The 26,907-nt window shown below is 38.1% G+C and overlaps 1 protein-coding gene across 6 annotated transcripts in view; it reads left to right on the top strand.

Annotated features, from left to right (window-relative positions):
- The first annotated feature begins 233 nt into the window (after positions 1-233).
- Dennd1a (DENN domain containing 1A) overlaps positions 234-26,907 on the top strand; it is a 523,854-nt gene continuing 497,180 nt past the window's right edge. For all 6 annotated transcript variants that reach the window (XM_026386221.2, XM_026386225.2, XM_026386220.2 and 3 more), the window contains exon 1: positions 234-447. In XM_026386221.2, the coding sequence (XP_026242006.1) occupies positions 431-447 (17 nt within the window). In that variant the 5' untranslated portion in view covers positions 234-430. The remainder of the gene's footprint in view (positions 448-26,907) is intronic.

The following is a 26,907-nucleotide window of genomic DNA, read 5'->3' as shown; positions in this document are numbered from 1 at the left end:
CTGCAGAGCCACGGGGCCTGCACCGGAAAGCCAGAGTGTGCGCGGGCACGAGCCCCGGGAGACGCGCGGACGGATGCGAGGTTCCCGGCCCCCGCCCCCCCCCCCCCCGCCGGAGCGGACTACACTTCCCAGCAGCCACGGGCGGCGGCGGCGGCGCGGGCGGGAGAGGGCGGCGGTGTGAGAGGCGGAGGGGGCGGCGCGCGCCGGGCACGCGCGCCGGCGACCATGGCGTTCGCTCGGCTGGCGCGAGTACATTAACCCCGGGAGGCGGCGGCGACGGCGAGGGAGCGAGCCTCAAGCGGGCGGGCCTCAGCCTGAGGGAAGGGAGGAAGGGGCGGGGAGAGCGCCAGAGGGAGGCCGGTCGGCCGCGGGCGGGCGGGCAGCGCAGCGCCGAGCGGGGCCCGCGGGCCCATGAGGAGGCCCCGGGACCATGGGCTCCAGGATCAAGTGAGTGCGGCCGGGCGGAGCCGAGCCGGGCGCGGGGCGGCGAGGCCGGGCAAGGGCTGCAGGCCTCGGGCCGCGCGGGGACTTGTTGCCGGGACCCGAGGGGCGCTCCGCGTGCCGGCGTCACGCGGGGTGGGGGACGGTTGCCATGGCGATGCTCTGAGGCGCGGGGGCGGGGTGTACGCGGGGTGGAGGGGCGCGGGTGGTCAGGTGTCCCCTCCTCACCTGAGGGCGGGAACGACTGAGATTACGGTTGAGGTGGCCCCTTCCGCGGGTGTACAGAGGGCCCCTGAAAATGGTCAGGCTAGTGTTGGGAGGGCGAGCGGAAAATCCGGAAGTAAGTCCCCAAATGGGTGTGTTTGGGGCGCCCCCGAGAGTTGGCAGGTCCGGGAGAGGTTGCCGCTTGGCTGCTTGAGGCCTGCGGGGCCCCCCAGAAGTCGTGTGAGCTTCTTAAAGGGAGGGGCCCCTAGTGGATTGAAGGTCTGGATGGCGTGGGGTGGGGGAGGCCCTTCTCTCTCCTCCTGTTTCACCCTCTTTATCTCGAAAGTCTCCACACAGCAGGGGCCAAAGGCTATGAAGAAAGATACCTCTGTGTTGTAACTGAGCACCTGATCTTGATAATGTTGGAAAGGCCCTGTAATCCAATCTGACATTCCTTCGCTCATTCATCCACCTGGAGTCCCCAATGGGGGCTTAGTTTTCTGGGGAAATTGTTGATCCTCTAACTTCAGAACCCATTGAAACATTGTTGCCCTTCTTCTAGACATAAAGTTGACTTTGGAAAGTGCAACTTTTATATGGTCCAATTTGGGTGTGTTGCTTTGGACTCTATCTCCCCTCCCAGCCAAGTTCTCTTCTGGCCTCTCCCTTCCTCAGCCCCAGAATGTGAGATGCTTTATCTCTAATCACTAACAAATGTTCACTTCTACTCTGTGACTAATAGAATTGTTTAAGGGCATTTAATAACAAAGTTGACAGCATATGCTTTTCTGTAAAATAGCTTTCACAGGACACTTTAAACTCTTATAGGAAAGTCTGTGGAATGTGTTTATTTAGTATATTGAGAACTTTAATAGGGATGTTTGGAAGTGAAGGGCCTCAAGGGCAAAAAGATAATTATTCAGATGTTGCATAAATGTTGCATATCATGTCCAGGTGATGTCCATGTAGTGTGACCCTTGCCCAGCTTTGCAGTCCCTTGAGTGGTCAGGCTTTTCGTTTACAAAATGTTTAATACATGCCACAGCAGCCTTGATACGTTTGCTAAATGAAACAAAAGATTTTTTTTTAATAATTTTTTTTAAAGAGAGAGTGAGAGAGAGAGAGAGAATTTTTTTTTAATATTTATTTATTTTTTTTTAGTTCTCGGTGGACACAACATGTTTTGTTGGTATGTGGTGCTGAGGATCGAACCGGGGCGCACACATGCCAGGCGAGCAGGCTACTGCTTGAGCCACATCCCCAGCCCCTGAAACAAAAGTTTTTGTTTTTTTTTTTTTTTTAAAATGATAACATGGAATCATTAGATGAACATACTGTTAATTTTTGTGGAAATGAGGAAAAAAGTTAGAAGCATGCTCTGAACAAGAGCTTGAGAGGATGGGGAGGTTAAAAAAACGTAGTTTGTGAAGTACTAGGATTAAGACACTTCAAGTTTAGTTCCTGTTTCTAAGTAAGAGTTGTAAACTTCATTCAATAGCACTTAAAACACTTTTCAAGAGCCACCTTGGAGTCTCAGAGTATGCATGAGGATGCTTACCTTTCTTGTTACAGAAAATTTCAGAAACTTGCCTGACATGAGGCAGCAAGTGTCAGAACTAACATTAAAATCCAACAAGCAGAAGTGCTTATGACTGGTCATTAGGTCTCTCTTGCTCTCAACAGTGGCATGTTGACAAATATATTTTTCAAGTATGTTTTGTGGAACCTGTCACCGTACCATCTGAGCATTTGGGCAAGAGAATTTACTAAGGCATGAAATTGTATTAAGCGTGAAATTAGTATGAAGACTAATAGCCTTATTGATCTTAAAGCTAGTCTGCTCTGTGGTAAAAACTTAGGCTTGGGAAGTACGTTAATTTGTGGTGAGACTGAAAGAATATGAAAAGAGAAGTTATTAAAAGTAGTTGTGATTTATAGTGACTGTTGATTACGCAACTTCCGCATACAGCAAGGAATAAGGATGGACAAATGGTGAGGAAAACATCTACTTAGGTGCTGCCCTAGTTGGAAAAAATAGAGCTTTGACTACTACATGTCATTTCATCCTGGCAGGGTAGAACAGACTTTAGGTATTTACTTTTGTGTGTGTGTGTGTGAAGCTAAATGTGCAGGCTCCCTTGTATAGGACAATGGGAAGGGGACAGACAGAGGCCCCCCAAGCAGTAGAACACAATGGCTGCCTGTGTTTTCTCTTGTTTATCTCTAATGCCCTGTGGCATTACAAGGACAATATGGACCCAGATCTGGGTTCAAATTGCAGCTTTTTCACGCTAATATGAAACTTTGCACAGAGTACCCCTAGCAACTTGTGTTTCCCTGGGAACAAGGGAATCAACTTTGTCTAGGTTGCAGGATCATTGTGAACAATAAATGTAGTATTAACTCGAATGCCAGGCCCATGTTAACAACTTGGTAATTGTTAATTTTCTTATACACCTTATCAAAGGACTAAACATATGGTCTATCTTATACCAGAAATGTTAGAGAAAGGTATGTTTCAGGTAATGGAGAAGAAAATTTCAATGATCAAGAAATTAGGCTGTCAATGTGCAGAGTATGACTTAACATTGTTGCCCTTATTAAATAAAAGTTGATTAAACACAATGCTTTGTATAATTGTGAAGCTGGTGTCTGTTATATAGTCAGTGCTTAAAGCATGTGAGATGCTAGGCACACATGTTAAGTTTTAGTGCTTGATCAGACTTGATCAGCACAAGCTCTGTGTCAGACACCATAAGCTTAACATGAACCATTTCATCAAATCCCCACCACTGTCTAATGGTACTGTTTATTAACCACATTTTTCAAATGAGAGAATGGGAGTCTGTAATGCTTAAAATTAGGTATCATCCCTAGGAGACTTGCCTTGATGCCATTTCCCCATTACCTGAGTACCCATCTGTATCTCTACTCCAGGCCTGGGCTGCATGCCCCTCTCCTGCCTTTCTTTGGCTTCTTGCATTTAACACTGTCACAGTGCCAAATCTAGTTCCTTGTGTGTGTCTCATCTAAGCCAGACACAAACTGCTTGAGAGTTCCCTGTGTCAAACTCAGTGACTGGAACCTGGTTGTTTAGGAAGAGTTTATGAAATACATTTAAGTGTTTAAGAAATGCATAACCAAATGAATTTTGTGGAAAAAAAAACCACAACAGTTGACAGGCTTCTCAGAAGAGATTGGAACTTAAACTGGAGACTTGGAAAAGGGAGGAGGGAGTCCCCAAAATAGAAGTTATACAGTTTGAAAGTGGTGATAAACACATCTCATCGAGTACAGAGAAGCAGCCTTGGATCTTTTTTTTTTTTTTTTTTTAAATACCTTTATTTTATTTACTTTTATGTGGTGCTGAGGATCAAACCCAGTATCTCACACTTTCGAGGCGAGTGCTCCACTACTGAGCCACAACCCTAGCCCCAGCCTTGGCTCTTAATGCAGATCCTTACCAAGACTCTGAGTTCTCTGATTTGAATGTACATGGAGTTAAAAGAACAATTTGCTATTTGAACCTTTGAGGAAGAATAATTTTTTTTATATTTCATAATTTTAAACCCTATTGCCCTGGTCAGTGCAGAACATTCCTTACTTTTACTAGAGTGTATTTATAGCTTGTTTATTTTAATGAGGAATATTAAACCAGATATCTAATTGACAAAGGAAAGACAGGGTCATCAGTACAGAGGTAGCACCCTAAACTAAGATTTTGAGGAAACTTAAGTCAGAGCAGACCTTTATCTAGGGGGATCAAAGGAACAGTTACAACTGACAGTCTTTGACAAGTATGTTTAAATCTTATTTAGTGTTTGAGTGATCTTGGTGGACTGGAATGTGGCTAATATGAAGCAATTTAACCGATAATGTAGACACACAGCAGGAAACTGTGGCAGTTTAATATTGCTTGTGGTGACATCCTAGAAATTGCTTTTAGGCAGCAAGTACAGGAAGTGGGTTGCAAGTAATCGAAGGAAATTTCTAAGTGAGTTTGAAGAGACCTGACATTTATGGTCTCAAAGAAATGCATACTTTTAAGATTTGAAGGCTTAGGGACAATACAGGGCAACTGATTTGGCCTTGTGGTGTTTATTCTGCATTATCCTATATACCTACTTGTCTTCTGTCCCTGTCAGACTGATCTCTTTGAGGTTAGTGTCCAAGAAATGTATCATTTAATATTCATTCATACCCTTTCTATAGAATGAGTGTCAAGCACATATTAAATACTTGATAAATGTTAGCCATTAATACCAAAATTAGTAGAATTGGTGTGCCTAGCATTGTGTAAGTTCTAGGGTCACAAAAATGCTTTAAAGTTTTCTAAAGTACTAGACACAAATGCAACACAGAAACATTCCCTCTAGACTTCCTCCCTACTAAAAAACCCAAGTATAAGAAGATACTTGCTATGGCGGTACTGTAACCAGGATGAACAGGTGAGGAAGGGAAGGAGAGACTGTGTACCTTGCAGGAGGTGTTCAAGAAAGGAAGGATTTCTAAGCTGAGAGATGAGTAAGGGTGTGAAAGGGTGAGGGTAGGGTCAGAGAGAGTAGAGGTGGTGAAGGTGGTATCAACAGAGGGAGCAGTACATATGAGGACATGGCATATTAGGAAAACAAGAATGTTACCTTTTATTAAGTGCTAGGAATTATGTTAGGCAGGGATTTTAATGGTGAGCAGTACTGATGATGGGTTCCTTATAATAATGCTTACAGTGTGGTAGGCCTGACAGATAAACCAAGTACCTTTACATAAAGCTATGTAAATGTGTTATAAATGAAAAAAGATGCTAAGAGAAAATAGTGGGAGTGGCTGTCCTATTTTAGAGTGGTGAGGGATTCACTGTGGATTTGGCATTTGAACTGAAACTTAAAGGATGTAGAGTGATTAGTCTTGTCAAGAGATTGGATAAGGGCTGGAGATGTGGCTCAGCGGTAGCGCGCTCGCCTGGCATGCGTGCGGCCCGGGTTCGATCCTCAGCACCACATACCAACAAAGATGTTGTGTCCGCCGAGAACTAAAAAATAAATATTAAAAAATTCAAAAAAAAAAAAAAAAAAAAAAAGAGATTGGATAAGACTTTATTTGAGGCAGAAGGTAGTACATACATAAGGGCCTGGAGACAAGAGAACCCTGGACATGTTCAGGAACTGACAGTAAGCCAGTGGGTTTGAGTAGTAAATGATGGCAAAGAGACTTGAGGTGAGGTCAGGGAGAGAGCAGGGCCTTATAGGTCATGATAATCTGAAAAATATCTTATTAAGATGTGATTTACATACTAAAATTTTTACTCTTTTAAAGTAAATGGCTTTTAGTATATTCACAAAAGTGTGATTGACTATTACTATTAATTCCAGAGCATATTCCTCATCCCAGAAAGAAACCTCCCATACCTGTTGGCAGTCACTCCCCACATCTCCAAGCCTTCTCAATCCTAGTAATTACTAATAGTTTCAGTTGCTGTGGATTTGCCTGTTCTGGGTATTTCATATAAATGGAATCATATATAACCCTTTATGTGTCTAGCTGCTTTCACTTAGCATAATTGTTTCAAGGCGTATCCATATTGTAGCATATATGAGTGTTTTGTTACTTTTCATTGCTGATTAATATTTCATCATGGATATACCCATTTTACTCCTCCATGAGTTGTAGGTATTTGAATTTTTTCCTCTTTTTCACTGGTATGAATAATGTTGCTCTGAAAATTTTGTGTGAACACGTGCTTTCACTTCTCTTGCTTACATACCTAAGAGTGGAATTGCAGGATCATATGGTAACACTGTTTAAGATTTTGAGGAACTGTTAAAATTGTTTTCTGAAGCAGCTGCACTACTCTGTGTAAAGTGATATTTTACTGTGAATAAATTGTGTAGAAATGGCTTGAATAAACTGTGTAGAAAATATAAAATCAGAGTAGACGGAGTTAGTCAGGCTTCTCAGAAGATGTTTGGACTCAAACTGAAGGAAAGGGGAGACTTGGAGAAGGGAGGATGGAGTCCCAAAGGAAGAATAATAGGAATTATATATGGCTTGAAAATGGAGACACACCCATCTAATTGTTTTCAAGTACAGAGAAGCAACATTGACTTCTTCTTTTTGTGTGTGTGTGGTAATGAAGATTGGACCTACGGGTGCTTTACCACCGAGTCACATCCCTAGCCCTTTCTTATTTTGAGATGGGGTCTTTCTAAGTTGCTAAGACTGGCTTTGAACTTGTGGTCATCCTGCTTCAGCCTTCCAGGCTGTTAGGATTACAGGCATGCACCACCACGCCCAGCCCAGTCTTTGACTTCTTAACACTGCTCCAGTGTTTTTTGGATGGCTCCCATTACCAAAGTGCAGGGTAGACATATTTCTTGCAGCCTGTCCTGTAGGACAGAAGACCAATATCTGCTTGTGATGAGACTAGGAGTGGAAATGTGATTTCCTCTTCAGTTCTTCTCCCTCTACTGCCATTTCTCCTCTTTCCAGCATCCCAGTCCCCACAGGAGTCTGCAGAAAGACCCAGGATGGAGGAATAAAAGTGTCCTTCGAGAATAGACACTCCAATATTAGTGCCCAGAGTCAGCTACTTTATTTATTTATTTGTTTGTTTGTTTTTACGTGGTGCTGAGGATCAAACCCAGTGCCTCATATGCACTAGGTAAGCACTCTACCACTGAGCCACAACCCCAGCCCTGGTTATGGTATTTAGAATGTACTTTGCTTTTAAAGATTCTGTTAAATACAAATCAGTAACTCTCAAGAGCAAGGATATTCCAGGAAGAGGGAACCCTGCAAAAGTCATAAGATAAAAGGTATAGCTGAAATATAGTATACATGGATTCAGATTATGGGTTTGTGCCATTGGGACATGACACTGTTGAATAGTTAAGTATGAGAAGTACTACAGTCATATTTGGGTTTTTAGGTAGATTACCTGGGTATCAATAGTTTGGATCAGTGATATCCCTGCCTTGTGTAAGATGATCCATTACAGCATGAGAAGTATATATTAGAGCTTACATTTATTTTTATAGTCAACCTTTAAAATTTTGTTTTTAGGTACTGGGGATGTAAGCCAGTGGTAGGGTGCTTCATGAGTGAAGCCCTAATTCAATCTCCAGCACCACACACACACATACACACACACACGAAAAAAAAGTTTGTTTTTGTGTTTTCTAATGTCTGTATTAGTATAGTAAGGCATGTCTTTATACGATACATATCAGATGTATACTGTGGGAGATCAAGGCTCAAAGTAAGGTATTAGCGGTAAAAAGAAAAGGGATGGATGGAGCGAGATTTTAGGTAGAATTGACAAAACTTGATTACAAATTACATGTAAGAGGCAAGAGAAACAATCAAAGATGACCTCCCAAACTTAGCAAAGTTATATTGTAAAGGGGGTATGTGTAAAGTGAGGACTGGTGGTGCAATCTGTTTGCTTTTCTGAAGACAAGTGAAAATTGGAAGAAGGCATTTTGGTATTCAATGAGAAAGGAAAAAATCTTTAAGGGATCCATGGTGAATGTGTGTGTTGTTAGATAAGTAAGACTAAGGTGGGCTGGATCAAATTGCTGAGGGGAAATCTGTTCATGGTAGATTTAGAAAGGGAGTGAGTGAGACAAAACAAGACAAAACAACTTTTGAACTCACTTTAGCCACAGGAAAGGTTTCAGGGTTGTTGCATTGATCTTGCCCCAGCTGTATGAATAAATGGAAGGAAGGAAATTAATCTAGAGAAGATGCTGTTTGATTCCAAGCAGGCAGTTCATGTACTCCAGGGCTTGAGAAGAGCTAGGATGGGGATGTGGGTTTTAAAAGTTTTGAGTCTTTAGAATTACATGTAACTCCACTTAGAGTTTTCAATTTGAGCCTCATTTTTTAAAAAATTATAAAAGGAAGCAAATAAAGTTACTTAAAAGGTGGTTGTGAGGATTAAAACAGATCTTGTGTCTAATCCTCAGCAGAGTTGTGACTGCTAAATGGCAGCTATCATGACTATTGCTTGCAAAGGATGAAGCATGCAGTTTTCTTTCTTTTTCTTTTTCTTTTTTTTTAAAGACAGCCTTTCTTAAAAAAATATCTTTTTAGTTGTTGATAGACCTTTATTTTATTTGTGTATTTATATGTGGTACTGAGAATCGAACCCAGTGCCTCACACATGCCAGGCAAGTGTGCTACCACTGAACCCCAGCCCTAGCATGCAGTTTTCTTAAGACCTGAAGGTTGTTTTTTTTTTTTTTTTTTTAAATCAAGAAAGCATTTTTTTTTTTTGTACTAGTGATTGAATCTAGGGGTGCTCTACCACTGAAATACATCTCACCCCTTTTTATTTTTTGAGACCGGGTCTCACTACATTGTTGCTGTCCTTGAACTGATGATCCTCCTGCCTGAACCTCCTAAGATGTGGGATTTCAGCCTTGCACTGCCATACCTGGCACAAAAGCATTTGTGGTTTGCTTTAATATTGTTGTAGTTTTCTTTAATATAAACTGCTTCTTTTTAGTGAGAATGTTAGGATGATGTGTAGTATATTTTGCTGAATTCATTTGAAGATTTGAGATCCTTTATTTTTTATTTTATTTTTTTAGTTGTAAATAAAATCCTTTTATTTATTTTTATGTGGTGCTGAGGATCAAACCCAGGGCCCCGCATGTACTAGGCAAGCACTCTACAGCTGAGCCACAATCCCAGCTCCAGATTGAGATCCTTATATGTGAAAAATACTATTCCTCTTGTTGGTTGGGGAGAAAGGAAAATAGAGAGGATAAGCATGCAAATAATTAGAATTATAATATTTAAAAACATTTTATACTCCCTTTCATATATATTGGAAAATTTTATTTAGTTTTATAAAAGATTTACAACAATGTATTTATTTGTTTAGTTCGTACCACTGTTTACTTTTGGCCTTTTTAACATAATTTTTTATTTCTTTTTCTGTAATACTTAGAATTATTATTTTTAAACTATTTTGTATTAGAAAAATTTAAGCATCTATAAAAATAGAATAGAATAGTGAGCCCAGTAACTGTCACCCAGTTACAACACTTATTAATTTATGGCTTACCTAGTTTCATTTGTAGGTAACTGATTGTAACTTCCTCTTCTACTCTCCAATCCTGGATTATTTTGAAGCAAATCCCAAATGGCATATCTCATTCTTAAGTATTTCTATGTGTCTCTCTAAAAAAATATTCCTTAAAGAAAATACAATAATAACTTTATCATACCGAAGAAATTAACAAAAAGTCCTTAATAATATCAAACATATAATTACTGTTTTAAGTTTTTTAGTTTTACAATGTTTTTAAAAATAAGATTTGTTTGAATCAATCAGGTCATACATTGTAGTTGGTTGATATGTACATTGTAAATCTCTTTTTCTCTCCTTGTAATTTTTTTTTCTAAATATTTTTAGTTGTAGACACAAATTTATTTTTCTACGTGGTGCTGAGAATAGAACCCAGTGCCTCACATGTGCTAGGCAAGCACTCTTAACACTGAGCCACAATCCCAGCCCTGTAATTTTTTTTTTAAGATTTTGTTTTTTTAAGTTGTAAATGGACACAATAGCTTTATTTTGTTTGTTTATTTTTTACGTGGTGTTGAGGATCAAACGCAATGTCTCACAACATGCTAGGCAAATGCTCTACCACTGAGCCCCAGCCCTGTAATTTGTTTTTTATATAACTTCATTGCATCCTCATTTTTATTTAATATGTTTTATCTCTTAATTTCTATAAATTGGTAATTAGATTAAGTAACTTGATCAGATTTAATTTTATTTTCTTGGCAAGAGTACTGAAAAATGGTAATAGGTACTTCAGTCAGGAGGCACATTATGTGTGGTTATCTCTTTTTTGGATCTATTAATTATTAGAGATAATAAAATAGTAATATTTTGCTTCTGTCCTCTCTTTATATTAGCTGGAATACTTGTATACAGGAAAACTTTTGCGTATCAAACATTTGATTACCCTGAGGTACAGTTTATCCAGTAAAGGCAGAGTAAATGCTTGATTTCCTTTATTAGTTTCAAACAATTTTCTAGTAATTTTCAAAGGTGACTAACTGATCTTTTTGGATAGAAGGTCACTTTAAAAGCATATATTTAATTCTATATGCTGTTTTTGATCTTCATCAATTAATTTGTTCTCCTTGTTTAGTGAAAACTGTTTGAAGTGAACTTCTGAAGTCCTTTTGACAGGATACTTAGTTTCTTATTTGTTAGTTTATTTTTCTGGTGCTGGGGATTGAACTCAGGGTCTTGACACATTGTAGGCAAGTGCTCTACCTCTGAGCTGCAGCCTGAGCCTGAATTCCAGTAGTTCCTAATAGCTCCTTTGCCTTTTGGTATACAAGATGTTCCAGGGTCATCTTATGTTTCCTATTCCAGACTTAATATTTCACTGTTTCTTAGGAGTCTTTTTTCTTTTTGGTGGGAAATGATATTAGTGATTTTTTGTGTGTGTATTTAAAGGTAAGTTATATCACATCTTTCTATTGATAGTTATAATTCCAGACTATAGCAGTTTTATTTAACCTCATCACCCTTATATCTGAATCTCTCACATCTATACTAACAGTCTTGATTTTTTCAACAACACCAACATTTTTGCTTTATTTCATAAAGTCTAGACAGTTCAACAGCAATACTAACAAAGCCATCAACAACATGGTTAATGAAAATAGTTCCTTATTTATTATTTTAATTTGGTAGTTCTTTTTGTATCACTATGAATGTATAATCAAATTACCGTTTTAAAACAACTAGAAAAGCCAGGTGTGGTGGTGCATGCCTATATCCCAGCAGTTTGGGAGGCTGAGGTAGGAGGATCTCAAGTTTAACCAAACTTAGCAGCTTAGTGAGACTGTGTCTCAAAATAAAAATAAAAAAGGGCTAGGTGCGTAACTCAGTGTTAGAGTGCTCTTAAGTTAAATTCCCAGTACCACAAATTAAAAAATAAATAAAACTACTAGAAATAGTTTTTCTGTGGCTGTTACCAACTCAGTAATAGGTTTGTGTGTGTGTGTGCATGTGCGCATACATATGTGTTTGTGTGTGTGTATCTTTTGGGATTGCTCTTTCAAAGTTCATTTTATAATTACATAAAATATCTATATGGTTTCAATATCAAATCTACAAAACAAGTATATTCATAAGTCTAACTTCTGTCCCAGCCTATAACCTTATCCTTTCCCTCCTCCATAGGTAACTAGTTTATTTTAGATTTTCATGTGTCAATCCACTGAAAACAAAACAAAAGGCAAATATATAGGTATATTCACACCCCTACTTTTCAGGCCTTCAGGTAAGTGGTAGTGTTCTAGGTGTACTTTTTCCCCCCTTGACTTTCCTCATTTTTGAAATTAATCCTATAATATGAAGAGATCATCATAATTTCTTTATAGGACAACATAGTACTCTTTTGGATGGGTGGATCATGATTTAATTTCAACTAATCTCCTATTGATGGACATTTAGTCTCTTATTACAAATGGTGTGGTAATGAATAGTGTTGTGTATGTGTTCTTTGTATTTTACTATTATATCATTGAGATAGATTCCTAGAAGTGGGATTGTTGGGATAAAAGGGTAAGTTTTTTTTTGTAATTTTGCTGGATGTCATTAAATTCCATCCAGTTCATATTCCCATATATGAGAGTGCTTGTTGCCTTACAGTTTCATCAAAAGAGTTTGGAAAACTGTAAAAACTATTTTAATCAAAGTCATAAACACGTTAACAAATCAAATAGATCTTAAGAGTCCATGATGAAGAGCAACAGTACTCTACCCAGCTCTTTCTGAATCCTACCATTTCGAGATTCACTCCGTTAACTGATGCTAGTTTTAGTTCTTTTGGTGGTTCACTTATAACCCTAGGTAAATTTGTGTTAACTAATTTTAGATGGTATCCATTGAGTCACTGGACTGAAATATGAGTACCTTTATAGTATTTCTCTCTTATCTTTGTCCAGTGGAATTTTTTTTTTTTTTTTTTTTTTTTTTGGCAAATTTCAAGGCTTTGCATAAACTAGGTAAGTGCTCTATCATTGAACTACATCCTTAGCCCCTGTTTAGGACTTATTTATATTACTTTAATTCTCATAATGATTATTCTTCAATTTATATTTAAACTTTTTTATTGATCCTTTAACTTTTAACAATGTCTCTTTTTCTTCTATTTTCTTTATAGTAAAAGCTATACCTCTTGCTCTCCGTTCTCTACTCTCCACTCTGGCTCCCCCCAACCCCCAGGATGCTTTACCACTGAATTACATTCATAGTCTTTAAATTTTTTTTAACTTGTCAATAGACCTTTATTTTATTTATATGTGGTGCTGAGAATTGAACCCAGTGCCTCACACATGCTAGGCAAGTGCTCTACTACTGAGCTACAATCCCGGCTCATTCCCAGTCTTTCTTATTATAATTTTAATTTTAATTTTTTATTTATTTTTAATTTTTAAAATGTATATATGACAGCAGAATGCATTATAATTCTTATTACATATATAGAGCACAATTTTTCATATCTCTAGTTGTATACAAAGTCTATTCACACCAATTCGTGTCTTCATACCTTCATACCTTCATTATTTGGCTAATAATGATCATCACATTCCACCATCATTAATAACCCCATGCCCCCTCCCTTCCCCTTCAACCCCTCTGCCCTATCTAGAGTTCGTCTATTCCTCCCATGCTCCCTCTCCCTATCCCACTATGAATCAGCCTCCTTATATAAAAGAAAACATTCAGCATTTGTTTTTTGGGGATTGGCTAACTTCACTTAGCATTATCTTCTTTAACTCCATCCATTTACCTGCAAATGCCAGGGTTTTATTCTCTTTTATTGCTGAGTAATATTCTATTGTGTATACATGCCACATTTTGTTTTATCCATTCATCTATTGAAGGGCATCTAGGTTCGTTTTACAGTTTAGCTGTTGTGAATTGTGCTACTATAAACATTGATGTGGCTGTGTTCCTGTAGTGTGCTGTTTTTAAGTCCTTTGGGTATAGACTGAGGAGAGGGACAGCTGGGTCAAATGGTGGTTTCATTCCCAATTTTCCAAGAAATCTCCATACTGCTTTCCATATTGGCTGCACCAATTTGCAGCCCCACCAGCAGTGTATGAGTGTAACCCACCCCCATCCTCGCCAACACTTATTATTGTTTGTATGCATAATAGCTGCCATTCTGACTGAAATGAGATGAAATCTTAGAATGGTTTTGATTTGCATTTCTCTAATTGCTAGTGGTGATGAACATTTTTTTCATGTATTTGTTGATTGATTGTACATCATCTTCTGAGAAGTGTCTCTTCAGATCCTTGGCCCATTTATTGAGATGCTCTCACTGAGTGGCTGAAGCTGGGCTTGAACTTGCTATCCTCCTGCCCCAGCCTCCTGAGTTGCTGGGGTATTATAGATGTGTGCTGCTGTGTCCATCTATACTTTTTTTTTTTTTAAATGAGGTTATTTTAATTTTGATCAATGACTAGAACCAAGTCATTTATCTTTAGGTTGACTCTACAAATGGAATGTTATTATGAATAATTAAATATAAGTATTCAATTCCTCTAGACCAGATAGTGTGCTAAAATAACAATTTATTCCCATTTGAAGGAGAATGAACTTTTTTCTTACAATCTACCCAGATTTTAAAATTTTGCTTTCTTTCATATTTAGATTATAAAAATACTTTTATAAAAAAAGCATTTTTTATTTCTCATTTATTTGTATAGCAAAGGAGGATACCGTCTCTGTATAGAGACAGCCTCAGTAAGGTATTTCTTTTCTTATGTTGGCAGATAAAAACCTATTTTGCCACCATTATGGGAGCCTGGGCATCTTTATCAGCCTATATCTGGGCTTGGTCCTTAGAAACTTACATTCTGCTTCCTTAAAAAATGTCTTTACAATCAGGGCTTATTGGTGCCATCTTGGAATTGGTTATATTTCATGTGGTTCTTAGACTTGGTCATATCTGCTGTGCTGCCTACAATTCTGAAAGCACTTGAAACTAGAAAAGAAAGAGCCACCTCTGGATTGTTTTTTTTTAAATAATATTCTTAGCTGGGCTTGATTATGTACACCTGTGACCCCAGATACTTGGGAGGCTTAGGCAGAAGGAGTGCAAATTCAAGACTAGCCTGGGAAATTTAGTGAGAACCTGTCTCCAAATAAAAAAATAAAAAGGGCCAGGTGAGGAGGCACATACTTGTAATCCCAGCAGCTCAGGAGGCTGAGACAGAAGGATTGTGAGTTCAAAGCCAGCCTCAACAATGGTGAGATGCTAAGCAACTTAGTGAGACCCTGTCTCTAAATAAAATACAAAATAGGGCTCAGTGATCGAGTGCCCCTTAGTTCAATCCCTGGTACCCCCCCCCCCCCAAAAAAAAAAAAAAAGTGATAGTAGTGTAGCTTAGTGGTAGAGTGCCCTGGGTTTAATCCACTGTAATGGGGGGAAAAGTATTCTTTCTCTTCCTGAGTTTCAGTTTAACTTTATTTATTTATTTTTAAAATTTTGACGTTAGAAATTGAACCCAGGCCATGGCATCAGGCAAGTGTTCTACCACTGAGTTAGATCCTCTTTTTTAAATTGTATTTTGAGACAGTCTTGTTAAACTGTTTAGGTTGGCTTTGAACTTAGGATCCTCCTGCTTCAGCCTCCTGAGTAGCTGGAATTATAGTTGTGTGAATACCCTGCTGACTCTAAATCTTTTTTCTCCTTCTGTTGTTTGCTTTATTATATCCTTAGTTTTTTCCAAACTTGAAATAATACTTCTGGTTTTATTGAAACTCCTTTTTCCTCCCCTGATGGTTCCCTCCCACTTTCCTATACTAGACTATACAATTTGTTGGAATGCTTTATTTCAGGTTCTCACAGGAAACAATCACAACAGTGGACTTGGAAGAAGGATTGCCTAAAAAGTAAACTGAGTTCTTGATCATGTCTGAAAAATGTCTACTTTTCCATCTTTGATCAGTAGGTTGTATGGACACAGAGTTTTAGGTTGACAACATTTCTCACTGAACTTTTTTTTTTTTTAGAAATTTTTTAATATTTATTTCTTAGTTCTCGGCGGACACAACATCTTTGTTGGTATGTGGTGCTGAGGATCGAACCAGGGCAGCATGCATGCCAGAGGAGCGCGATACCGCTGGAGCCACATCCCCAGCCCATCCCGCTCTGCTTTTGTCTCCCTCTCACTGAACTTTGAGGCTGTTTTCTTTACTCTCTTTTAGCTGACTTCCTCTGAACTTTGGAAGGAAAGAGATGTGCTGTGTCTTGTTATTGCCAAGTTGGGCCTTTTTGTCCAATCAGGTTCCCTACTCAGCCTCCACTGATATCCAAGGTGGGGGATTTCCAGTTACTACAGGTGGGGGTGGGAGCTCTGGCTCGCTGTGGGCCTCCACTTCCTTGGCTGGGTAGGATAGAACATTCTTACTGTTCTCACCATGGCCTCAATTGTAGTGGTGGGGGGGCATGGGATGGAGGGGAGTGTTTGTGGAAGTGATGAAAGTTCTGTCTTCACCAGGCCTCCTTGACATCATCCCAGTGGATATGGAGAGGGAGGCCCCATTACGCCAGGTGAGGGTAGAAGTCTGGGTGCTCCAGAGTCTACACTGAAATCACATGTTGATGTCATCTTACTGCCTGGTAGGGATGACTGAAAGTCTAGACTCTCAGTTTTCTATAGTACCATCTTTGTAGGAGGTGGTAGATAAAATACCTTATGGTAGCCTGGAAATCTAGGCTCTGAGTTTGTCCTTTTTGGATGTGGGTGAGAGTTGGGACTGCAGGGTTTTCTGTGGTATTTCCACCAAAGTTTTCTGCTTATGGGCTGGCTTTTTTTCTGGTCTTTGGCTAGTGTCAGCAGGCTTTTGTTGTAGCTTTTGTGGAGACTATATCAATTGGTGTTTCTAGATTGCCACCTTCTTTAGCTTCCATTCTGCCATTATATATTTTTAAAATTTGCATTTTTGTTTTATTAACTTACATTAGTAAAGTACACAGATTTTAAGGATACCAGTTGATGAATTTTTTATAATTGTATACCCATGTAATCACCCAGATCAAGGTCTAGGTTATCTCTAGTACATTGTAAAGCTCTTCTTACCTACTTCACTCAGTACCTATTCAAAAAAATCACTGCTTTGAATTCTGTCACTATAGCCATTTTGCCCATTCTTAAACTTCATATAAGTCTAACAGTTTATACTCAAATATCTGACTTCTTTTGATCAACATTATGTCTAGAATTCGTCTGCATTCTTGCTCATTACTATGATTCATTCTTTTTTATTGCTATGTAGTACTCTATTATATTAATAACCACAATTTATTTATCCCTTGTATTTCCACAGGCATTTAGGTTGGCTCCCGTTTTTGGCTATTATGAATAAAATTACTATGAACATTCTTATGCATATCTGACTGTTAACAAAGAGTTCCTTTGTACATGGTATATATTTAGGATTGAAATTGTTTATTTAGAATTTATGAATATATTTAGCTTTAGTAGATGCTAAGTTTTCCAAAATGGTGTAGCAGTTAACATTCCATCAGCTAAACAATGGCAGTTCCACTTGTTTCATATGCAACACTTCATTTTGTCAGTCCTTTTATTTTTAGCCATGTCTGCCATTAATGGTATGCATTAACAACTTAACTTGGTTTTAATCTCCATTTCCCTGGTGATTACTGATGTTGAGCACTTTGTCATAAACTTCTCGGCCATGAAGATATCTTTTTTTTTTTTTTTTTTTGATACCGGGAATTGAACCCAGGGGTGCTTAACCATTGAGTCACATTCCCAGCCCTTTTAATATTTTATTTAGAGACAAAGTCTCACTAGTTGCTTAGGGCCACTCTGAGTTGCTGAGGCTGGCTTTGAACTCCTGATCCTCAGCCTCCACTGCACCTAGAGCAGGTATCTTCTTTTGTGAAGACCTTGTTCAAATCTTTGCCTATTTTTAACTGGATTGGCCTTTTCTCAATAATTGGCAGATATCTGTTATATAACTGGAGATGAGTACTTTGCAAAATGTTTTAGAAAAATCAGCCAGGTGCAGTAGTGTACGCCTATAATCCCAGTGGCTCCAGAGGCTGAGACAGGATGATTGGGAATTCGAAGCCACCCTCAACAATGGTGAGGCACTGAGCAACTTGGTGAGATCCTGTCTCTAATAAAATACAGAAAAGGGCTGGGATGTGGCTCAGTGGTTGAGTGCCTCTGAGCTCAATCCCTGGAAAACCCCACTCCACCAAAAAAAGAAAAATATTTGCCAATCTTCATCATGCCATTTTGTTTATTTAATGGTGTCTTTTGATTGACAGAAGTTCTTTAATAAACCTTTTTCTTTTCCCCTTTTTAATATATTCTAAGAAATTCAAGAAATCTGCTTAACCTAAGGACATGAGTATACTGTTCCTTGTTCTGTAAATTTTTACATTTTAAATTTTTATGTATGATTAAGTTGTGGGTCATTGTTAATTCCTTTTTTAAAATTTCCTATGTGATTGTCCAATTAACTTAGCACCATTTTTTGAAAAGATGATCCTTTCCCCATTCATTTTCATGGCATCTTTCTTATGAATCGGGGGTTTGTGTGTGAGAGTGTCTTGTCTGTCTCTGGACTTTTTTTTTCCCCCATTACACCAGTACCACATTATCTTAATTACTATATCGATAAGTTCTTCACTTTTGTTGTTCACCAGATTCTTTGGACTATTCTAAATCCTTTGCAGCACCATGTGAATATTAGAATCAGCTTGTAAATTTGCATTTTGAGTGCAATTGCATTGCATCTGTAGAATAATTTGTAGAGAGCTGATATTAACAATTTTGAGTCTTCTAGTCCTTTAAGTTGGCATCTCTCTTCTTACATATCTTCTTTCATGAATGTCTTGTAGTTTTTAATATAGGGTCTTGAACATTTTTTGTTTCATTCATAGATATTTGATTTTTTAAAAGCTATTATAAATGGTATTGCTTTTTAAATTTATCTTTTAATTGTTATTAATATAACTGGGTGCAGTTTCGCACCCCTGTAATCCCAGTACTTGAGAAGCTGAGGAAGGATTGCAAGTTTGAGGCTGGCATCAGCAATTTAGCAAGCCCCTAAGCAACTTGACGAGATCCAGAGCTGGGGATGTAGCTCAATGGTAAAGTGTCTCTGGGTTTAATCCCAGTACCAAAAAATAAAACTTAAAAAAATTGACCAGTTTATGGAAATAATTGTTGTTTGTATATTGACCTTTGTATCCTGTGACCTTGATAAATTTGTTAATTTTAATAATGTATTTGTAGACTCTTGTACTTTCTGTGTACACAGTCATATTTTCTGTGAATAAATCTTTTTTTTTTTTTTTAAATTCTGTAGTACTAGGCATTAAACCCAGAACATCACACATGCTAGGCAAGTGTCCTACCACTGAACTATATCTCCAGCCTTTTTTCTTCTCCCCATTCCCCCACTTTTGTAAATCTTATTTTGAGACAGTGTCTTGCTAAGTTGCCCAGGCTAGCCTAGAACTTGCTATCCTCCTGTTTCAGTCTGGTGAGTAACTAGGATTATAGGCATGTGCCACTGTACCCAGTTCCAGGTATTAGATCTTTTATTTCTTGCCTCATTTTTCTGGGTAAGACTTCTGATGTGATGACTGATAGGCCTAATGAGCACAGATATAATGGTTCTATATCTGAATTCAGGGAAAGTGCTAAGCTGTAAGTTTTTCTTAAGATGCCTTTATCAGGTTGAAAATTTGCTGCCATTCCTAGGTTGCTGAGAGTTTTTGTCATGAATGAATGTTGAATTTTATCAAATCCTTTTTCTGTAGTTGAAATGATTGTATGAAATTTTTTTCTCCCCGCCCCCCCCCCATGAAGTAGTAGATTACATTTATTTTTAAATATTAAATAAACCTTGCATTCCTGCAATAACTGCATTTGGTCATGTTATCCCTTTTTGGGTATTGCTATGTTTAATTTACTAATATTTTGTTTATTTTTGTTTGTATCTCTATACATAAGTATATATATTAGAAATTCTGACTGTAATTTTCCTTTCTCGTAATGTTCTTGTCATATTTTGGCATAAGGTAATGCTGGTTTTTTCTTTCTTTCTTTTTTTTTTTTAAAAAAAACCTCCTGTTGTCTTATTTTCTTCTTTACTGGCCCTTGTAGCTTTCTGTTCCAGTTTTGTAGTGGCTGTGTTGTTTTCTGTTCTATTAAATGATGTCAGTTTTCTCAATCACCTTTCTTAATCTTTTTCAGAGATATATTCTTCTTCCAAGAGATGAAGTCCCTTTCCCATTTGCACTATTCTTAGGTCTTTTATTTTTCATATGCCCTGGAACAAGGACAGCTCTGTGTACATATGTTGTTTGCTGTGGTGGTGGTGGTGGTGGTACGGGCACTGTTCTTTGAGCCTGTGGGTGAGAGTTGGATCCCCTTTTCAGACTGCAGCTGAAGAACTGGTTCAGTTTCATTGTTCCCAGTTGAGTTCTGAGTGACTAGGAGATATATGTACTACTGAGGTAAAATTTCATTTTCTCATTGCTTGATGATATGATCATATTTTGAACTAATGACATACAAATTGGAATTTCTCTGATGGAATATACTCTATCAGTTATTCTCATCTCCAAGTTTCACTACACTCTGTAATTATTATAACCAATGTAACTAATTTTAAAAGTAATTCAAGAGATTAGATAGTTCCTCCTACCTGTTAAAATGTAGGCAGGATTGAAGGGGGGAAATAACTGAAGCTGGAAGAGAATTAGCTTGATATAATAGAACAGAGGTAATGAGGGCTGAGATTTGGGCATTTTCTTTTGCTTTGCATGAATTGTCTTTATTTCAAGAATCCAGTTAGTGAGAATTGCCAAAAAGTACTATTAGAAAATTCAAAGGTCTTGTCTTCACAACCAGGTGGATGATGACTCCAGAATTGTAGACTAAGAGAAACATGTCAGAGTTAGGATGAAAAATTAGGAAACTCAGGTTTTCTGGGAAATAAACTATTGGTTTGCTTTGGGATATAACAAGTGTGTGGTTATTATTCATGGGGGACTTCCAGGGGCAGTTTTAATTTGAAACTGAAGCTCATGAAAGAGGTGGTAGCTAACAGTACAGTTTGAGAATTAGAGTGGTGAGTAGTGGTAACTAAATAGAAACTTCATGAATCTTTAGTCAGAGGGAGATCACATTCTAATACAAACATCAAGTCTTGTTAGTTGGTGCATTTGTCTCTTCCTCCTCCACTGCTGTCCAGTTGGTCCATGTCACCATCCTTTTCTATCTTAATGGTTGACATTCCTCCTGAGTGGGTTCTTTCTGCCATTTTTGTCTCTCTTCAGTTTAGTCTGTGTACAGTAGCCAGTATGAGCCTTCCAAAGGACAAATCTGACCATGTTAGTTCACTGCTTAAAAATCCTTCAGTCGCACTCCACTCTTGCAGGTAACTTCACATACCTAATGTGACACATAGGGCCCTTTTAAAATTTTTATTCTTTGGTGCTGGTGATTGAACCTTGGGCTTGTACATTTGAACACTTGCTCTACTACTGAGCCATACCCCTATCCCCTAGACCCTTTGAGACTTCAATTTTGCCTATTCATATAAAAATAATAACTAACATTTATTGTATTTTTTGAACATTAATACTTATTCTAAGTACTTTACTTTTATTATTCTCATTAAATCTTTGCATTCTTTTCAGTTTACCCTCATTAATAACCCTGTGGGGGAAGGTATTGTTATAATCTCCATTTTGCAGATGAGAAAGACACTGAGAGGTTTCTAGTTACCCAAAGTTGCAGAGCTAACAAGTGGGAAGCACATACTTTTACATGCATAATATTATTTAACTTTCACCAAAGTCATATGAGATGAGTTGTTATTTCTGCCTTTTACAAATGAAGTAGTTAAAGTCAGAGATGTTAGGTTATTTGCCCAGGAGCACACAGGATATGTATGGGGAGTGGGGATTAGAGCCCAGATCTATGTCCCTCTGAGTGTGCTCTCTCCTCTGGTCTGGTATGACCCCATCCTCAGCCATAGCATCCCTCACCTCCCACCCCTGAGTACATATGCACATGGTGACTTCTCATTCGTTTGGTTTAAGTTTAAATAGACCTCTGGCTGGAAACCTTCCCTGAACATCCCCTTTACTCCTCCTGCTGCACTTGGAGGCACTTTGCCAATGAGCCCTGGCTGTTATTGTTCTTTGATTGTCTTTTCCATAGCCTGAGCTTCATGACATGAGAGGTGCTGTGAGAGTCTTGCCCCCTATAAAACCTTGAGTGACTTATATATGTGGCACATAGTAGGCGCATAGCATAATACATGACATGTTAAATAACTAAATGAATGTTCAACTCAGTAAGTTTGATGTTGACTGGGTTTCATTCATATATTTCACTTTCTCTATTTATATTTGTGGTTGTTCCATATAATCGATAATCCCCAAATTGGGTGGTTTTAGCAACCCCTTTTGGGAATATAAATATATATATTTCTGGTTTATTTTTTTAAGCCAATGTTGTTATTTGTTATGCTTTATCTGTCCAGTAAATACTGATAATTAACAGAGATAATTGTCATCAAGATGTGCTGCTGGTTTAACTGGAGAATGCAACCTAGGGTATCTCACTTACTGTGACTAGAATCCAAAGTCATTCTTACACTCATCATTGAAAGTCGTTTTTGCTCTGTGTGTAAGCTGGTTATTTTCTTTGGTGCCACAGGATAGGTAGTTACAGCCTGGAATTCAGGAGGAAGAATTTATAGTGTCTGATGGTTCACTTCTTAATATTTTCTTGGGTAAATTGGTCTGACCTTTCCCACCTTGGTCTGACTTCCTCATAGGAAAAGTTTCACAGTGCATAGGAAAGAACAATTTAGCAGAAATTTAAGTTGCAAATTGTTATTTTAGTGCTGCTTAAACATATTCAGGTGATGGAATACCTTAAAGTCATGGTATTCTGTGGAATACTATGAAATATTTATATATTAAACTTCAAACTACATTTTCCCTCCCTAAATCCAAGACTATTTTATATTGCATTCTAGAATAGAGAGTAGCAGGTGAGGGAATATTTAAGAAAAACTTATGGTAGGAAAACTTATATTACCTAATTTTTTTCATGCAAATTGGGAAAAGGCCATTTTTGGACCTTAGTCTAGCTCCTAAAGCTCCTGCATTTCAAGTAGCATAATTGGAGAACCATTAAATTAATTGAATATGCAGGACAGAAGAGAAGCTGCTGTGAAAGATAATGATTATATCACAATTTCCAGTTTGGAAGCGTTAAAGTAGCATTCATAGAAACTGGAGAGTCTGGAGGAAAACTGGCCTTGAGGTGAAGAAGGATGAATTTGGTTGAGTGTAAACTAATGATAGGCTGAGGAGAAATATACAGCAGGAAGTTAGGAGATAGGCTTAGTGCCTGTCACACAGCAAAGCTGACAATAAATGTCAGCTTCTACTATTACCAGGAAGAGAAGGTAGAGATTGTTGCCTTGGATAAGAAAGATAAAGCTATGAGAATTATTTTAGGAGGTTCAAGACTTGAACCTTGGGGAAAAAGTTCATTGCCAGCGGGCTCAGAGGAGAGTTCAAAACTAACTCTGGTTATTTTCCTAAGCTCTTCTCTCTCTAATCCCTCCTCAGTTCCCTGGGGTTCTTCTTCTTTTTTTTTTTTGTTCTGGCATGTAGAATGTTGGGGTTTCAGCCCTTCTCTGCTGCACAATTCCCATGACTACATTTGTGGTCCAGGCCTAACAGTGGGAGGGCAGAGAGGAAAAGAAATTAATAGGGCAGCTGGTTGTCTTGGCACAGGCCTGTAATCCCAGCTACTTGGGAAGCTGAGGCAAGAGGATTGCAAGTTTGAGGCCAGCCTGGGCAACTTAACACGACCCTTTCTCAAAAAAAAAAAAAAAAAAAAGATGGGTAGTGGGAGCTGGGGATGTAGCTCAGTGGTAGAACATGCATGTACAGGAAGCAGGGACTATGAGAGAGAATTTTCCATCCTCTTAAGAACGTGCTTCCTCTGGAGAAGAATCCTTCTCTCAGTGCTTTAGCAGCTTGTGGCCTGAACCAGATGACTTCTCCTGAAACCCTGTTTATGCTATTCCCAATTTCAACTTTGTGCTGAGTGATAATGGAGGAAAAAAATGGTAAACTCACCACTGGCTTGGTGGTACTTTGAATTGTAGCTTTCTACTCTAATCTACCTGCTGTTGTTTATTTTCTAAGTTTTTCAAATAAGCTGTTCCATGAATTCTGCCCTAGTTTTTTATAGATGTGTTTTATAGCTGTGGAGAGACAGGGTGGAGTATGCCTACTACATTTTACTTGGAACCAGAACTTCTAGATTTAAAAAAAATTTATCTTGCTATTTGTTTATTGGATAGCTTGAATGTGTAAATGTGTTCTTTTTTTTTTTTAAATTTCTCATCTATTTTCAGACCAATAACTGTAAGAAGGTAGGAATTCCAAAAGGTAAATAGAGAATTAAAAGCAACTTTCTAAAACCAGCTGTTGGTTATTATGCCCCATTCTCTTATCTGTTCTGGAATATTGATTAGATTTATGCTATACTTTCTGCATCTGTGACTTTTGTTTATTTTTCATTTTTTTGTTTTGGTTTTATTTTTATACCTTTTCTGAACCCTATTTTGTAGAATTCCTTTAAGCCTACTTATTATTTTTATGGTTGTATCTTTTTTACTTTTAAGCCATTCATTGAGTTATCCATTCTTATTTTGAAAAGTATTTTGTTCTTTTAAAATTTTGCTTAGTCATGTCATAGTTTCTTATTCTTTACTGATTTTTAGTGACTTTTATTTCTTTTTTAAGTATTTATCTCATATCCTGTCTCTGATAATTCTAGTATCTAAAGTCTTTGAAGACCTTTGAAGGTCTGATTCAAAGAACATCTTACTAAAGTTCTTATTTATTGTCTTGTTTCTTCAAAGGTTTCCTTCCTTCCTTCCTTCCTTTTTTTGGTACTAGGTAAACCTATGGAAGCTCTAGTACTGAGCTACATCCTCATCCTTTTTTATTTTGCAGAGGCTGGCCTGAAACTTGCAGTCGTACTGCCTCAGCCCCCAAGTTGCTAGGATTACATGCACCACCATGCCTGGCTAACAGTCTTCTAGTTTTTGCCCATGAGCTCATGTTTCATGAGTGAATTTTTGAGGCTAAGATTGAAGTGAATTTTTCCAGAGAAGATTTACACTTTCCTTTGTTAGTGCCCCTGTGGCCACTTTTAGTTTGGGACCATTTCAACTTAAATTCTTGGGTTGAGTTTTTTTTTGACCACTCAGTAGCAATCCTTGTGAGGGTCAGCTTGTGGTTGAACTTGGGGGAATATTTCCCTTTCCCTCTCTTTGCTAAATATGGAGACTAGTGGTTTTTATTACAGTTCCTAAGATGTGTGTGGATAGATTTCTTTCTTGATCACCTTAGTGGTCCCAGTTTAAATAGTGGAGCGAGATCTTCTATTAGATTTTCCACCGTAGGCTGACTCTTAATTTTATCTGAATTCCTTGAGCTCCAGCAGATTAAAGAATGACATTTACGTGGGACTCTAAATGCCTTCCAGGAGAAGGCTAGTTAGCTTCCTGTCTTCACTTAGTTGTTCTTCTGAATCTTCCTTATTTATTTATTTATTTTTTGCAAGCTCATCAATGTATTTGAGAAGATGGAAAAAATCCATTATTTATAGTTGTTTTCAATGGAGGATCAGAAACATACTTAGCCTGGCATATTGCCAGAATGGAGTTTGCAGCTGCACTTTTTCCAAGTTTGTCAGACTGATTTTTGTGCTGTTCTTCACACTCTGCATGATCATTCCTAGCACTGTGCTTGGTTCATGCTCTAATCCCTGCCTGTAGTCCCTTCTCTCCTCTCCATCCAACTACATCCTTTTCATCCACAGTATTCATTTCATGTTCTACCTCTTCTTGATGCTTGTCTTGAGTGCTGTAGCTAACTGGTTCCCAAATGTTTGGAACATTTGTGTCAATAGAAACTGAAACAAAACAAAACAAAACACATTTTGTGTCCTTACATTAAAATGATTATCTCTTGTCACCTTTAATTTTTAAAAAGAAATTGTTTTTATATCAAAAAGGCGGGGGAGAGCTGGGATGTCCGCTCGGTGGTAGATCACTTTTGCCTTGCATATGTAAAGTCTTGAGTTCAATCCCCAGTATGGGATGGGGGGCAGGAGAAACATGTCAGATTTGGACAGATATTTATAATTGAATTAAATGCCTTTATGTGGAAAACACACCGTACTGTCCCTATTTTTTTTTTTTTTTTCATTTTGCTACTGACTGGACAATGCCTCATTGCAGACTGTACACAGATGGTCTGGACCAGGGCTTTAGCTTGGAATGATGTCTTCATTTTGCAAACATACAGCATTTTGTTTTACCAGTTACCTGGATCTTGTCATTTATTTTCTTATGACTGCTCATATTTGCATATTTACCTTTACATTTTATTATGTTTTATCTCCTTGACTAGGTTGTAAGCTCAAGAGCCATTATCTGTATGTATTAAGATTATTCATAAATATGTGTTGAATGAGTTAAATTTAGATGCCTCATATAATAGTTGAAACCTACAAGTATTTATAGAGCACTCATTTGAGTGTATCACAGCTCAGAATGTTGTTTATTTCTCCAGGAAAAAAAAAGTTTAATAAGATTCCTAAGTTGCTTACTCATCTTTCTTCTTAGGGAATTTCATTTAGTTAATAAACTTACCTAGCCACTAGTTAAAAGCCAGGTCTTTTGTTAGGGGCATGGGAATACAGAAGTAAAGTGAAACAAGGTTGCCAGTTTAGTGGGCAACATGAAAATGTAAGTAGGAGGCATAGCATACCACTTGGGAAGCCTTATAATAGAACTTTGAAACAAGTCTTGTGCTAATGTGGAGAACTGAATTTTATAAAAGAAGCCTCTGGAGAGAACACATTTGTTCATTCACTTATCCACTCATTTGACAAATCTCTCTTAAGTGCCTGCTACTTGCCAAGTGCTGGTTTAGATGCACCTTGAATGAATCAGGCACTATTAAAAGATAGAACACATTTTAGGCAGGGAAATTGTGATCAAGATCATCCCCTTTGAAGTAAGAACAATCTTGGGTTGAGTTCATACACAGCCACTCTAGATGTTTGTCTTTGGGTAAGCTATTTGATTTTTTTTGGTACTGGGTATTG

The sequence above is a fragment of the Urocitellus parryii genome, chromosome 4, assembly GCF_045843805.1.
Source record: "Urocitellus parryii isolate mUroPar1 chromosome 4, mUroPar1.hap1, whole genome shotgun sequence".
NCBI lineage: Eukaryota > Metazoa > Chordata > Mammalia > Rodentia > Sciuridae > Urocitellus > Urocitellus parryii.
The sequence above is the reverse complement of the archived record's forward strand: the minus strand, read 5'-3'. Positions and strand labels throughout refer to the sequence as shown.